The sequence below is a fragment of the Oreochromis niloticus genome, linkage group LG4, assembly GCF_001858045.2.
Source record: "Oreochromis niloticus isolate F11D_XX linkage group LG4, O_niloticus_UMD_NMBU, whole genome shotgun sequence".
Taxonomy (NCBI): Eukaryota; Metazoa; Chordata; class Actinopteri; order Cichliformes; family Cichlidae; genus Oreochromis; species Oreochromis niloticus.
The window spans coordinates 15,758,517-15,773,418 of record NC_031969.2 but is presented as its reverse complement, the minus strand read 5'-3'; the positions used below and the strand labels follow the sequence as shown (position 1 = coordinate 15,773,418).

General features: G+C 36.2%; 2 protein-coding genes across 8 annotated transcripts in view; both read right to left on the bottom strand.

Annotated features, from left to right (window-relative positions):
- Nucleotides 1-14,902, bottom strand: part of LOC100709195 (uncharacterized) — a 1,346,887-nt gene that overhangs the window by 127,768 nt on the left and 1,204,217 nt on the right. For all 6 annotated transcript variants that reach the window (XM_025906577.1, XM_025906579.1, XM_025906578.1 and 3 more), the window contains 7 exons: nucleotides 12,942-13,265; nucleotides 12,036-12,359; nucleotides 11,133-11,456; nucleotides 5,123-5,443; nucleotides 4,680-4,970; nucleotides 4,274-4,585; nucleotides 3,875-4,159 (listed from right to left, as the gene is read on the bottom strand). In XM_025906577.1, the coding sequence (XP_025762362.1) occupies nucleotides 3,875-4,159; nucleotides 4,274-4,585; nucleotides 4,680-4,970; nucleotides 5,123-5,443; nucleotides 11,133-11,456; nucleotides 12,036-12,359; nucleotides 12,942-13,265 (2,181 nt within the window). The remainder of the gene's footprint in view (nucleotides 1-3,874; nucleotides 4,160-4,273; nucleotides 4,586-4,679; nucleotides 4,971-5,122; nucleotides 5,444-11,132; nucleotides 11,457-12,035; nucleotides 12,360-12,941; nucleotides 13,266-14,902) is intronic.
- The window catches only part of LOC106096470 (immunoglobulin mu heavy chain), a 1,110,954-nt gene that overhangs the window by 99,236 nt on the left and 996,816 nt on the right, over nucleotides 1-14,902 (bottom strand). The window lies entirely within an intron of this gene.

Sequence of the window (14,902 nt, the reverse complement as noted above, 5' to 3'; positions counted from 1 at the left end):
TTAGTACATGACTTAATAATTGATCAACAAATCGATTTACTCTGCCTTACAGAAACCTGGTTGCAGCAGGATGAGTATGTTAGTTTAAATGAATCAACACCCCCGAGTCATTCTAACTACCAGAAATCCCGAAGCACAGGCCGAGGGGGCGGTGTGGCAGCAATTTTTCACACCAGCCTATTAATTAACGAAAGACCAAGACAGACTTTTAATTCATTTGAAAGCCTGATGCTTAGCCTCGTCCACCCCAGCTGTAAAACTCAGAAACCAGTCTTACTTGTTATCATCTATCGTCCACCTGGGCCTTACACAGAGTTTCTCTCTGATTTCTCAGACTTTTTATCTGATTTAGTGCTCAGCTCAGATAAAATAATTATTGTGGGTGATTTTAACATCCATGTAGATGCTAAAAATGACAGCCTCAACATCGCATTTAATCTGTTACTAGACTCAATTGGCTTCTCTCAAAATGTAAAAGAACCCACCCACCACTTTAATCACACTCTAGATCTTGTTTTAACGTATGGCATAGAAACTGAATATTTAACAGTGTTTCCTGAAAACCCTCTGCTGTCTGATCATTTCCTGATAACATTTACATTTACAATAATTGATTACACAGCAGTGGAGAGTAGACTTTATCAAAGTAGATGTCTTTCTGAAAGTGCTGTAACTAAGTTTAAGAATATAATCCACCCACTGTTATCATCTTCAATGCCCTGTACCAACATAGAGCAGAGCAGCTATCTGAACGCTACTCCAACAGAGGTCGATTATCTTGTTAATAATTTTACCTCCTCACTACGTACGACTCTGGATACTGTAGCTCCTGTGAAAACTAAGGCCTCAAATCCAAAGTCCCTGACTCCGTGGTATAATTCTCAAACACGTAGCCTAAAGCAGATAACTCGTAAGCTGGAGAGGAAATGGCGTGTCACAAATTTAGAGGATCATCATTTAGCCTGGAGAAATAGTTTGCTGCTTTATAAGAAAGCCCTCCGCAAAGCCAGAACATCTTACTATTCGTCACTGATTGAAGAAAATAAGAACAACCCCAGGTTTCTCTTCAGCACTGTAGCCAGGCTGACAAACAGTCAGAGCTCTACTGAGCCAACCATCCCTTTAACGTTAACTAGTAATGACTTCATGAACTTCTTCACAAATAAAATTTTTATCATTAGAGAAAAAATTACCAATAATCATCCCACAGATGTAATATTATCTACAGCTACTCTTAGTACCATCGATGTTAAGTTAGACTCTTTTTCTCCAATTGATCTTTCTGAGTTAACTTCAATAATTAATTCCTCCAAACCATCAACGTGTCTTTTAGACCCCATTCCTACAAAACTGCTCAAAGAAGTCCTGCCATTAATTAATTCTTCGATCTTAAATATGATCAACCTATCTCTAATAATCGGCTATGTACCACAGGCCTTCAAGGTGGCTGTAGTTAAACCTTTACTTAAAAAGCCATCTCTAGACCCAGCTGTCTTAGCTAATTATAGGCCAATCTCCAACCTTCCTTTCATATCAAAAATCCTTGAAAGAGTAGTTGTCAAACAGCTAACAGATCATCTGCAGAGGAATGGCTTATTTGAAGAGTTTCAGTCAGGTTTCAGAGCTCATCACAGCACAGAAACAGCTTTAGTGAAGGTTACAAATGATCTTCTTATGGCCTCTGACAGTGGACTCATCTCTGTGCTTGTCCTGCTAGACCTCAGTGCTGCGTTCGATACTGTTGACCATAATATCCTATTAGAGCGATTAGAACATGCTGTAGGTATTACAGGTACTGCACTGCAGTGGTTTGTATCATATCTATCTAATAGACTCCAGTTTGTACATGTAAATGGAGAGTCCTCTTCAGACACTAAGGTCAATTATGGTGTTCCACAGGGTTCAGTGCTAGGACCAATTCTATTTACATTATACATGCTTCCCCTAGGCAACATCATTAGAAGACATAGCATAAATTTTCACTGCTATGCAGATGACACGCAGCTCTATCTATCCATGAAGCCAGGTAACACACACCAATTAGTTAAACTGCAGGAATGTCTTAAAGACATAAAGACCTGGATGGCCGCTAACTTTCTGCTTCTTAATTCAGATAAAACTGAGGTTATTGTACTCGGCCCTGAAAATCTTAGAAATATGGTATCTAAGCAGATTCTTACTCTGGATGGCATTACCTTGGCCTCCAGTAACACTGTGAGAAACCTTGGAGTCATTTTTGACCAGGACATGTCCTTCAATGCACATATTAAACAAATATGTAAGACTGCTTTCTTCCATTTGCGCAACATCTCTAAAATTAGAAATATCCTGTCTCAGAGTGATGCTGAAAAACTAGTTCATGCATTTATTACTTCCAGGCTGGACTACTGTAATTCACTATTATCAGGAAGTCCTAAAAACTCGCTGAGAAGCCTTCAGCTAATCCAAAATGCTGCAGCAAGAGTACTGACAGGGACTAGAAAGAGAGAGCATATTTCTCCTGTTTTGGCTTCCCTTCATTGGCTTCCTGCTAAATCCAGAATTGAATTCAAAATCCTGCTCCTCACATACAAGGTCTTAAATAATCAGGCCCCATCTTATCTTAATGACCTTGTAGTACCATATCACCCTATTAGAGCACTTCGCTCTTGCACTGCAGGCCTACTTGTTGTTCCTAGAGTATTTAAAAGTAGAATGGGAGGCAGAGCCTTCAGTTTTCAGGCCCCTCTTCTGTGGAACCAACTTCCAGTTTGGATTCGGGAGACAGACACTATCTCTACTTTCAAGATTAGGCTTAAAACTTTCCTTTTTGCTAAAGCATATAGTTAGGGCTGGACCAGGTGACCCTGAATCCTCCCTTAGTTATGCTGCAATAGACGTAGGCTGCCGGGGATTCCCATGATGCATTGAGTTTTTCCCTTCCAGTCACCTTTCTCACTCACTATGTGCTAATAGACCTCTCTGCATCGAATCATATCTGTTATTAATCTCTGTCTCTCTTCCACAGCATGTCTTTCATCCTGTTTTCCTTCTTTCACCCCAACCGGTCGCAGCAGATGGCCGCCCCTCCCTGAGCCTGGTTCTGCCGGAGGTTTCTTCCTGTTAAAAGGGAGTTTTTCCTTCCCACTGTCGCCAAAGTGCTTGCTCATAGGGGGTCATATGATTGTTGGGTTTTTCTCTGTATTTATTATTGTGCTATCTACTGTACAATATAAAGCGCCTTGAGGCGACTTTTGTTGTGATTTGGCGCTATATAAATAAAATTGAATTGAATTGAATTGAATTGAGATCTGGAAGGGATCGCCTGATCTCTACCAGTGGAGTATTAACTGGAGAACCTGGATGATAATATCATGAAATAAAGCAAAATAATTATTTCAATTGCTCTTTGGTCATAAGATGTCTGATTTTCCTGTTGTAGTATCATCTTACCTGCAATATTTATGGTCTTCTCAGCAGATGTGAAGCACTTATGCTCTGCTCTGCATGTTACATGCTTCACTTTCTTCCATTGAATCGAGGGAACTCTAAGATTACTGTTTATATGAGTTGTGTTTTTCTCTATGTCTACTCTTTCCTTCGTGGCTTTCCCATCAATCAGCCAGGTGATTGTTGCATTAAAGTCAGTGTGGACCAAACATGTTACTTGCACCTCATTTGACGTCATTACAGTCTTGAAGCTGGGAATCTCCACATGAATGAAGGGAGCGGAGCTTGAAAGAGCTGTTAATGGAAAAGTAGGAAAAAAAAGAAAAGAATTGTATAACAAGACCAAATCTGAAGTAAATTAATCCATATAAAATATACCATCTCCCGTACTGCTAGAAAGCAGATATTTTATAGATTTAGTTGGCTCCTTGTGTGATAGCTTTACCCGAGCAGAGGCTCATTTCCTTCTTGACCATTTTGTTCAGAGACCTGTCAGACACTTCACAAGTGAAGATCTTTCCTGTTTTCCACTCAGAATCATCAATTACAAGTTGACTGGTCACTCGGGCATGTCCATCTACACCCATGCTGATATCACTGGTTGATGGAGATCTTTGCTGAGAGTCAGTCAACCATGTAATGTTAGGGTTGAAGCCCCATCCAGAGCATGAAAGAGTCTGTGATCCTGAACCTTTACTGGGGACCAGAAGAAGCTCCATGGATGGGTCCACTAAAGAGACACAAATAAATGCATCAATTAGTCTATGTAATAGAAACCATTAAACTATAAAACAACAAAGAGAAATCAGCTTGCACTAAGGGAAACAAGAGTAGCTCTCCTCACCAAAAATATAGCCGGTGGACCTTGACTGAAAAGTTTCGGAAAAGCCTTGAATCACGTTGCAGGTAAATTTTGTGTCTTTCTTCCAGTACCTATTAGGGACAGTGAATTGACTACTGATTGAAAGGAGGCCCGGGCCTTCAGCAAAATTATAATATTTTTTTTCAGGTATTTCTTCATCATTGACTTGTAAGGCGACGTAGAGGTCACGTGAGGACAGTTGTTTGATGTCACAGTGGAACACAGCACTTTCTCCTTTCAGGAGATCTGGAAGGGATCGCCTGATCTCTACCAGTGGAGTATTAACTGGAGAACCTGGATGATAATATCATGAAATAAAGCAAAATAATTATTTCAATTGCTCTTTGGTCATAAGATGTCTGATTTTCCTGATGTAGTATCAACTTACCTGCAATATTTATGGTCTTCTCAGCAGACGTGAAGCACTTATGCTCTGCTCTGCATGTTACATGCTTCACTTTCTTCCATTGAGTCGAGAGAACTCTAAGATTACTGTTTATATGAGTTGTGTTTTTCTCTATGTCTACTCTTTCCTTCGTGGCTTTCCCATCAATCAGCCAGGTGATTGTTGCATTAAAGTCAGTGTGGACCAAACATGTTACTTGCACGTTATTTGATGTCATTACAGTCTTGAAGCTGGGAATCTCCACATGAATGAAGGGAGGGGAGCTTGAAAGAGCTGTTAATAGAAAAGTAAAAATTCAATAGTCTGACATTGTCTTGAAGTTGGAAATCGTCACATAAATATATAAGCTAATAAAACATGACTTTATCTAAAGACTGCTCTTAATGTCTTATAGATATGATTTGAGTCAGTAACTACATACTTACTGTGACAAATGTTTATTGTTCTGTTATATTCAACGCCATTGTGATCAGCCATGCAGGTAAAAGTTGAGCCTTTTGCCCACATTGTCATATCTGGCTTGAGTTCGCTGCTCAGGCTGAAGGTTTTCTTCCCTTGCTCTGAACTTTGTAGCTTCCTTGTGCTTGCCTTGTTTTGATTCAGTGGTTGTTGATCCCATACCCACTTCAAAGTAAGTTTGTCTGGAAAGAAGTCACTCAATGTGCAGATGAGCCTTACTGCTGAGATTCCAAATTCCCCATCCCAGACTGGGTACAATGTGATGTTTGGCGAGACAATCCGTGGTACTGAGATAGAGAAAAGATTAGTTTGACTTTGCATATTTATAAATATTTTGTGTTAACACAACAAGAAAAAAACTTGATGTTATCTCAGTTATACATACCTTCAGATTTTGGTAAATGAGGAACTGTTTCATTTCAGTTTTAAGTGTAGTGTGTTTGTCTTTAGGCTAGATGGCAGAGTTATAATTTGACATTGTTTGGTGTTGCTGTGTCAGGTGAAGATAGGGCAGGAAGTCTGTTGCACAGTTGTTATGCATGATAGGGCAGAGTGATCAGGGCAAGCAGCAAGCGGAAGCATTGAGTAACACCCGGGTCTCAAAAAAGTACCAAAATACAGAAGAGCAACGGAGCATCACAGACACCAGGTGTGAGGTGCGGTTATGCTAGTAAGCGAAACCAAGTACACATTTAAATTTCTCATGTCAGTTTGCATGTGCACCACATGAATTTTATTTCACGTCTCATGACTTTGCCAAAGGTTTTAGTTCTCAAATCCTCTAATAATAGAGTAAAATGTAACCAACTGTAAAATCTACTACTTTGCATATTCGGTATAGAACGGGCTGCTGATTCCAGGTGCTGTGGATGTGATGAACAGAACTGTATATTAGAGAGTTTAAAAAAGGACAAAATATTAAATACATATAAATAATCCTTAAAATACATTCAACTTTTACAGATCAACCTTCAGATAATGTAAACAACTTCAAAATAATGCAAGAGAAAGACAATTTTATCTTCATTAAAACATTTATTTTTAAAAACAGATAAAGCTTTTGCAGTTTAAAAAAAGGCAGTTGCGATTACTTACATGATAGTATGAGATTATATGAAAAAAAATGTTTGAGAAATATGTTTTTCACCGCACACAACGGTCCTTTCACAGCCCATTTGTTTTATTTGACCTGTTAAAAAAAATTAAAAAATAGTGAACTTAGAGCAAAAGGATTTATTTCATACTGCTCACCACTACTTCACTATAAATAGTGTTTATGCATGAAGTTAAATTGCTACACATATATCAAAAAATGTATCAATACACAGGAAACTTATAATGCTATACGTTCATTTTATAGTTGGTTAAGTATAGTTGCTGAATAAACTTAGAAGGAACACTACTTTAATATCAGCTGAAATACACTTAGGAGGTCAAACTAACAGTTGCAGACAAAGCTGCTTATAACAGATTGTTACACAGTATTAAGATAATTTCTAAATTAATTTACTTTCAATAATATGCATTTGATTGATTAAGGCATTCAGAAACTTGTCATCTGGACATAAACCACTGGGATATACAAGCTACACTGGGACATAAAGAAAAATGAACTCAAATGGTAACATTATGTAGTGTAATTTTCTTTTAACTGAAACATATAAAATTGGTTTAAATCAGAGATATGAACATATTTTATATGTTTTGACATTGGCATTGATTATTCCACATAATATCACACAATTTAATGAGTTTGATAATCACTTTTGTCACCATATCTTAAATATTGTAATCCACCACACATGCCACACTGATTTTGAAAGAGCTTCATTTTGATCTGAAACGATTTTGTCTTTATGGTCTTCCAACATCAGTGTAATAGAAATTACACTTGCTGCTTCTGACTTCTGACTTAAAACCCTTGTCTTTGTCCATACAGCTAGATCTTTGAGTAGGGCGATATCAGTATGATATCAGTTGGCCCTTGAACATTCATCTATTAAATTATGTTTTTATACAATTTCAGCACTCCAAGTGAATTTTAGCTGATATATATTGTTTATATGATATTAGCAAAAACTGTATAAAGATAATTAAATTCACAGCAACAGCTGAATTGTGAAGTAGCTAATCCCTCACTGGGATAACGTGAACCTTTTTCTTCCTTTTTTTTATTGTATTAAATAAATCTCACATTGGTTTATTAAACTGACATAATCATAAATGCTTCTAATGTGCATAGATACAATGTTTTTTTTTCCTGTAATCAGCATTTTTTAGTTGTTTTTACAATAATTTGAAAAGTTTGAGTTATTCTGACTCATGGTTAAAATGCAGAATGCTAAATGAGTTTTAGTTTTTTCTATCATAGCTGCTTGCTTGATAAATATAATCTGTCAAAGTGCTCATTGCTGAGTTAAATCTGCACACAATGCTAGCACATAAATTTCTGATTACCTTGATAACAGTTGTTCCAAAGATTAACAGCAGAGTGATGAGGAAGAGAAGGATGAAGATGATGGCTACGTTTGCTATGTTATCATCAGATAGTCCAGGGTGATGAAGCTCCAGAGAGTCCGTGACGAAAAGATCTAGATGAACAAAATTTATTCTGTCAAATATTTGGACATTTCACAACCCACTTTGAAACACACATTGTAAGATACTAACTTATAGATTTTATCTATTTTCTGTTAAATACATATATTTTTTTACTCTATATGCTATATCAGATTCATAGTCAGTCAACCTAGTTGGAACTTATAACAACAGAAAAGAAAAAAAAATAAGGTGACAGAGGTCGAGTGAGTGCCCCATAAAGATGAATAGAATTTCATGTCCTTTCAGACCTACAATCCTGACTTCTGACTTGCTTTAGAAAGTCTTCAGTATTGTTTAATTACTATATTTAAGCCTTGGCTGGGAGATTTAAAGGGTTTTATTAAGCAGTCACCAGTTTTTAAGGGGTGCAAGACCCAGTAGACAAAACACAGGCACACAAAGACAAGTCACAGAAGCAGTGTTACTGAACTATCTGCATATTAAATACACATAGACTGTTCCCTGAATACCTAATTTAGTGATGTTGTATTATTCTAGTAGAAATTCGATGTTAAAAACATTTTTATATTATCATCATTGTATAAATAACCCAAACATGCTACTGTCTACATTAGGATAGCACTGTGACTGTACAACAAACATAAAGCTCACAAAATGATTTAAATGAAGACATGAACTGCATATAATGAACATCAACAGAGTTGCAAACTGTTTTTTTTTTTATTTTGAATCTGCATTAAAACACACAAACATAATGTCATATCACAAGCAACAGACATTAAACAACAAACAGCAGACAAAGACATGAAAAACATCTACTAGGCCGAGCACTTGGAGTCTTGGTTGATGTTCATGTTGAGGTCAATGCGGTTTTTGTCAAATGTTCTGTACCCAATGGACCTGACAATAGCTCTAGTTGTGTTAACCACAGATTCGTGGTACACTACACAGCTATAGACAGCACCATCCCTTTGCCACTGGTCAAGGCTGACAAATAACTGGCCATAAGCAGAATAGAATCCATTGTTTTCAATGGGTTCTGTGGTATTAAAAGCATAACTTGAGTCTGCTTCCTCGTCATCCACAAGCCAAGACACAAAAACCTCCTTAGGGAAGAAGTCTTTCACAAAGCAAGTCAGGGTCACCTCTGCTTTGTTAGTTTGTTCTAAAGGAGGGAGCATAAACACTGACGGACGCTGAGGGTTTCCTCCTGTAAGCATGAAACAACATGAGACTTTGTGCCACACATACATTAACCAGCATAATTAACCAAAATAATACAGGAAATTAAATCCACACACACACAGGCATACACATACACACTGAGAAGCAGGGCTTATGATGTCTTTGATATCAAGATGTCAATAAGGACTAAATACTGTTTCAGAGTATTTTTCTTACCGAAATCCCTTTTATAAGGCTCCCTTAAAGGCTCAATTAAATCTGAGTGGTGAACAACACAGAAGCGTGTTACCACCGTGGTCCATTCGTCATAGGTGATGTCAAGCTTAGACACGTATGTATTCCCATTGTCTTCGACTTTAGTGACTGGGTTACTTGCTATGTCCCCTAGTTTCTCATCCTCCCAGGTTATTTGAGGTGCATCTTTTTGTACTGTGACTGCACATTTTATAGTTCCTTTTTTACGGACAAGCATGTCCTCAGTTGTGGGGCCACTGATTACTACTTTCACATTAGATGTAACACAACCAGGACCTGAGTAATGAAGCAAAAAACAGTTAGTGAGCAAAATTATTACAAAACCATATTAAAAAAAATAAATGTATCTTTTTTAAAAAAAAGAAAACTAATCAATTACTCACTTTGTTGGTTCTTTTTGTAAGTGACAGTTTTATTCAAAGATCCATCTTCTCCTCCAGTAAACACACATGTAAATATAGTCTGATCATTCAGGTCACTGGAATTTACTGTGAGAAAACTTGCTGCATTGTACACTTTTTTTCCAGCCGCATTTTTTGAGTAAGAAACTGTTTCGATCAGATCTACTGTGCTGGTGATGTCTGCTCCATTTTTCAGCCATTTTAAGTTATGTGTCTTTGGTGCAAACTCTTTGGCAAAGCAGGAGGCAGTATAGGTATCATCCTCATCAGAAGAGGAAGAAAACGCTTTAAGAGTCGGATTCTTATTAAATTGTTCTGAAAAACAAAGATATACACAAATATGTGTATGCAGAAGCAGGAAATAATATTTATATATATATGCAGAAGCTGAGATAAATAATTTGCTACAATCTTCATACTATATGGATTTTCTGTATAAACAAGTTTCCGGTGCTCAGTTACTTTTACTTAGCACTTTGCACAATGTCCAAAAGAAAATTAGATTACTGTAGTCACAAATGGAAATAAGTGAACTGCAGAGCTTCAGTGTTCACTTCTGCATATACATTGACTGGCAAGCAAACACACATTTAATATTTATGTTAATTATGTTAATTATCAATGCACAGTGAAAGTGGAGGAAGACGATAAAAGATCAAAAAGGACGAGGATTATTTAGACAGATGGAAAGAAACACAACATGCAACAATACTGATTTTCAGACAGGCGCAGAGGACTTACAGTATATGAGTGAAGAATTAAAAAAAGACAATGTACTTAGATATATTCTTTTTCTCATCCCACCTAACTATGTGTGTGTGTGTTTCCACAAAGTGTATAAACAATTATGACTTTTGAAATATTTAACAATATGTCATGTTATTTAATGAGGTGAAATATTAGCTTTGATGTTGGTTATGTTTTTTGTTTGTTTGTTTGTTTGGTTTTTTAAATAAATTTAGGTTTTGGTTGTAAGCTCAAACACTATTATTGTGCTATCTACTGTACAATATAAAGCGCCTTGAGGCGACTTTTGTTGTGATTTGGCGCTATATAAATAAAATTGAATTGAATTGAATTGAACTTATTCCTCTTTGTATTGAGATTATTTGTAGCTTGGGGTGCATTTACGATAAAGTCAGCCTCTACTATGTTTTTTTTTTCAAAACACAAAAACTGGAGAATAACTAGATAAGTGACTCTTATAATTATTAGAAGTAACAATCAATAAATGTGGCCCAGTAATACTTTATAAGAAATATTGCTGCAGAAAATTCGTACTAAATAAGGGTACTGTAGCAATGTATCATGTACGCGATGTATGTAGAATTCAGATAACCTAAGAAAAGGAAATTAAATGATATATAGTTTTACAGACTATAACAATATCAGCCTGTGCATTCATGTGCAAATTCAATCAAATTATTTAGTTTGCTATATGTTCACAGTGCTTTCATGTAAACTTGTTATAAGTTAAATAACATAAGATAAACTGATTAAATGTGACTTAACATAAGGCTTACCTGGTTTTATGGTGTTAAAAATATTTTTAAGAAAAGTATCAGTTACTCACCTTGTGTGTTGTCTCTGTCACTTTTATTCAAAGATCCACTTTGGCCTCCCGTAAACACACAAGTGAATTCAGTATCTTCATTCACATCATTGGATTTTACTGTGAGAAAACTTGCTGCGTTGTACACTTTCTTTCCATCTGCCTTTCTTGATTCAGAAACTGTACTGATCAGATCTATTTTGCTGGTGATGTCTGTTCCATTTTTCAGCCATCTGATGGCATGTTTCTTTGGTGCAAACTCTTTGGCAAAGCAGGAGGCAGTATAGGTACCGTGCTCATCAGGAGAGGAAATCACTTTAAGAGTTGGATCCTGCTTAAACGCCACTGAAAAACAAAGATGTACATAAATGTGTGTATGCAAGAAGGAACTGAATGTGTTTTTAAGCTGAAAAACTTATTCTTTGATGTTTTTCAGACTATTTTATAACATGAGCAATTCAAAATGTACTAGGAATGAAGTCAGCCTCTACCATCATTTCTTCCAAAAACAACAACAACCAAAAATAGTGAACTAACAAGAACTAACTCTAATCCTTCTCAGAAGTAAAAATCACTAGTTTTAGTGCAGTAATACTTTACTAGTAATTGCTACTGCTGCACATAAACAACCAACAAGTCTTTGTGAATGTTTCACGCCTCAATTTATTAGCTATTAGTGCTCATCGAACTGCTTCTACATTTTTTTCACATTATATTTAAATCCCCTCAAATGTTGGTGTAACTGTTAAAATACTTTACTAACACTTTCATGTCAGTACATTAGAACTGAATTAAAGTAGAAAGAATAATTTCTACATGACTTAATATAAGGCTTACCTGGTTTTATGGCCATACTTTGTCTTATTACAAAATCATAGTGACAAATGTTATTACTTTTTTTAAAGAAAAGTATCAGTTACTCACCTTGTGTGTTGTCTCTGTCACTTTTATTCAAAGATCCACTTTGGCCTCCCGTAAACACGCAAGTGAATTCAGTATCTTCATTCACATCATTGGAATTTACTGTGAGAAAACTTGCTGCGTTGTACACTTTCTTTCCATCTGCCTTTCTTGATTCAGAAACTGTACTGATCAGATCTATTTTCCTGGTGATGTCTGTTCCATTTTTCAGCCATCTGATGGCATGTGTCTTTGGTGCAAACTCTTTGGCAAAGCAGGAGGCAGTATAGGTACCGTGCTCATCAGGAGAGGAAATCACTTTAAGAGTTGGATTCTGCTTAAACGCCACTGAAAAAAAAAGATGTACATAAATGTGTGTATGCAAGAAGGAACTGAATGTGTTTTTAAGCTGAAAAACATATTTTTTTGATGTTTTTCAGGCTATTTTATAACATGAGCAACTCAAAATGTACTAGGAATGAAGTCAGCCTCTACCATCATTTTTTTCCAAAAACAACAACAACCAAAAATAGTGAACTATCAAGAACTAACTCTAATCCTTCTCAGAAGTAAAAATCACTAGTTTTAGTGCAGTAATACTTTACTAGTAATTACTACTGCTGCACATAAACAACCAACAAGTCTTTGTGAATGTTTCACGCCTCAATTTATTAGCTATTAGTGCTCATCGAACTGCTTCTACATTTTTTTGCATTATATTTAAATCCCCTCAAATGTTGGTGTAGCTGTTAAAATACATTACTAACACTTTCATGTCAGTACATTAGAAATGAATTAAAGTAGAAAGAATAATTTCTACATGACTTAATATAAGGCTTACCTGGTTTTATGGCCATACTTTGTCTTATTACAAAATCATAGTGACAAATGTTATTACTTTTTTTTTAAAGAAAAGTGTCAGTTACTCACCTTGTGTGTTGTCTCTGTCACTTTTATTTAAAGATCCACTTTGGCCTCCCGTAAACACACAAGTGAATTCAGTATCTTCATTCACATCATTGGAATTTACTGTGAGAAAACTTGCTGCGTTGTACACTTTCTTTCCATCTGCCTTTGTTGATTCAGAAACTGTACTGATCAGATCTATTTTCCTGGTGATGTCTGCTCCATTTTTCAGCCATCTGATGGCATGTGTCTTTGGTGCAAACTCTTTGGCAAAGCAGGAGGCAGTATAGGTACCGTCCACATCAGGAGAGGAAATCACTTTAAGAGTTGGATTCTGCTTAAACACCACTGAAAAACAAAGATGTACATAAATGTATTTATGCAACAGAATGCAAGTATTTATCTTTATTTACTATTCATAAATTTAGAAATCCACCCATCCATTTTCTTCCACTTATTCAATTCAGGCCCACCGGGGTGCTGGAGCCTTTCCCAGCTGTCTTAGGGCCACAGTCAATGTACACCCTGTACAGGTCATGAATCTATCTCAGGGCTAAGACACAGATCCAGACTATCATTCACAGTCAAATTCACATCTATGGGCAATTTAGAATCACCAATTAACCTAAACCCAGAAGAAAAGAAATATTTAAGAATATGTCATGCTATTTGATGAGGATAAATAATTGCTTTTATGTTATTTATTTGACATAAGCAGCATATTTGAATATAATTGGGCTTTTTAAAAAAAAGTTGAAACACTTATTCCTTGGTATGCTCAGATTCTTTTGTCAATACAAGCAGGTCAAAGTGAACTTACAATTAAGTTTGTTTCCAGTACCATTTCCTAAAAAATATCAAAACCCAAAAAATAGAGGACTAAAGAAAACTAACTTTTATTCTTTTGAGAGGTAGCAATCACTACATGCAGCCCACTATTACCTCACTAGTAATTATGACAAAGGTTCAGAAAACAACTAAAAAAACAGCCTTGTACTGACAAGACTACTGCATTTGATAATGTATTACACATGAGTACAGTGGTTATTAGGTCTTGTATAACTTCTATGTTTTTTTTTAAACTTTTACATTAATTAAAATTGTTTAACTTTGGAATATATTATCAGCGCTTTCACTTAAAGTTGTTATAAGTCAAACAGACTGAGATAAATTAACTGAATATGACTTCACAAAGCTTACATGGTTTTTGAAAAGAAGCCTGTCCATTCCCAGCAGCATGCCTTACGGCACACTGAAAAGTCTGTCTTGCATCCCAGTCCTGTCTCCTCACTCGGACTTGACTGACTCCAGTATAAACATTGCCTTTCTGTACAGCAGTGTACTGGATGAGGTCTGTCAAGGCAGTGCCGCCTTTGTTCCACGAGAAAGTCACTGCAGGAGGGTTAAAGCCAGTGGCAAGACAGCCAAGAGTGACAATATCTCCGCTCTGAGAACCACATGGCATCAGGGGAAACACAGTGGGTCGACGTGAAGTGGCTAAGAAAGGGGAAACAATAATAATTAATATACCACAATGGAAATACAATAATAAAGCACACATTTTCACCTAAGATTAGTTAAAGATAGATAATAATTAGACATAGATAGATAAAGATAGACTTTAGCCTTTAAATGTTTATTATTTCAAATGCCCCGAATCCCAATTTGTTCATCAGTCTCTGTCAGTGCTATTATATGTATTACTGTTGTTATAAGTTCCAGATTTTGTTAGTCTATAGATCATTTTCTAAATTGTTTTAAATGCAGAATATGGACAAAAAAACAATAACAAAAAACTGAAATAAATAAAAGAATAATATAAAGTTGGTAAACTTCCTTTCACAGTGTAGATGGCAAACTCTTTTAAGAACACATTACATTTTGCGCCCCAGGGTGGCTGTGGCTACTATGTAGCTTGCCATCAACAGTGTGTGAATGTGTGTGTGAATGGGTGGATGTCTGGATATGTAAAGCGCTTTGGGGTC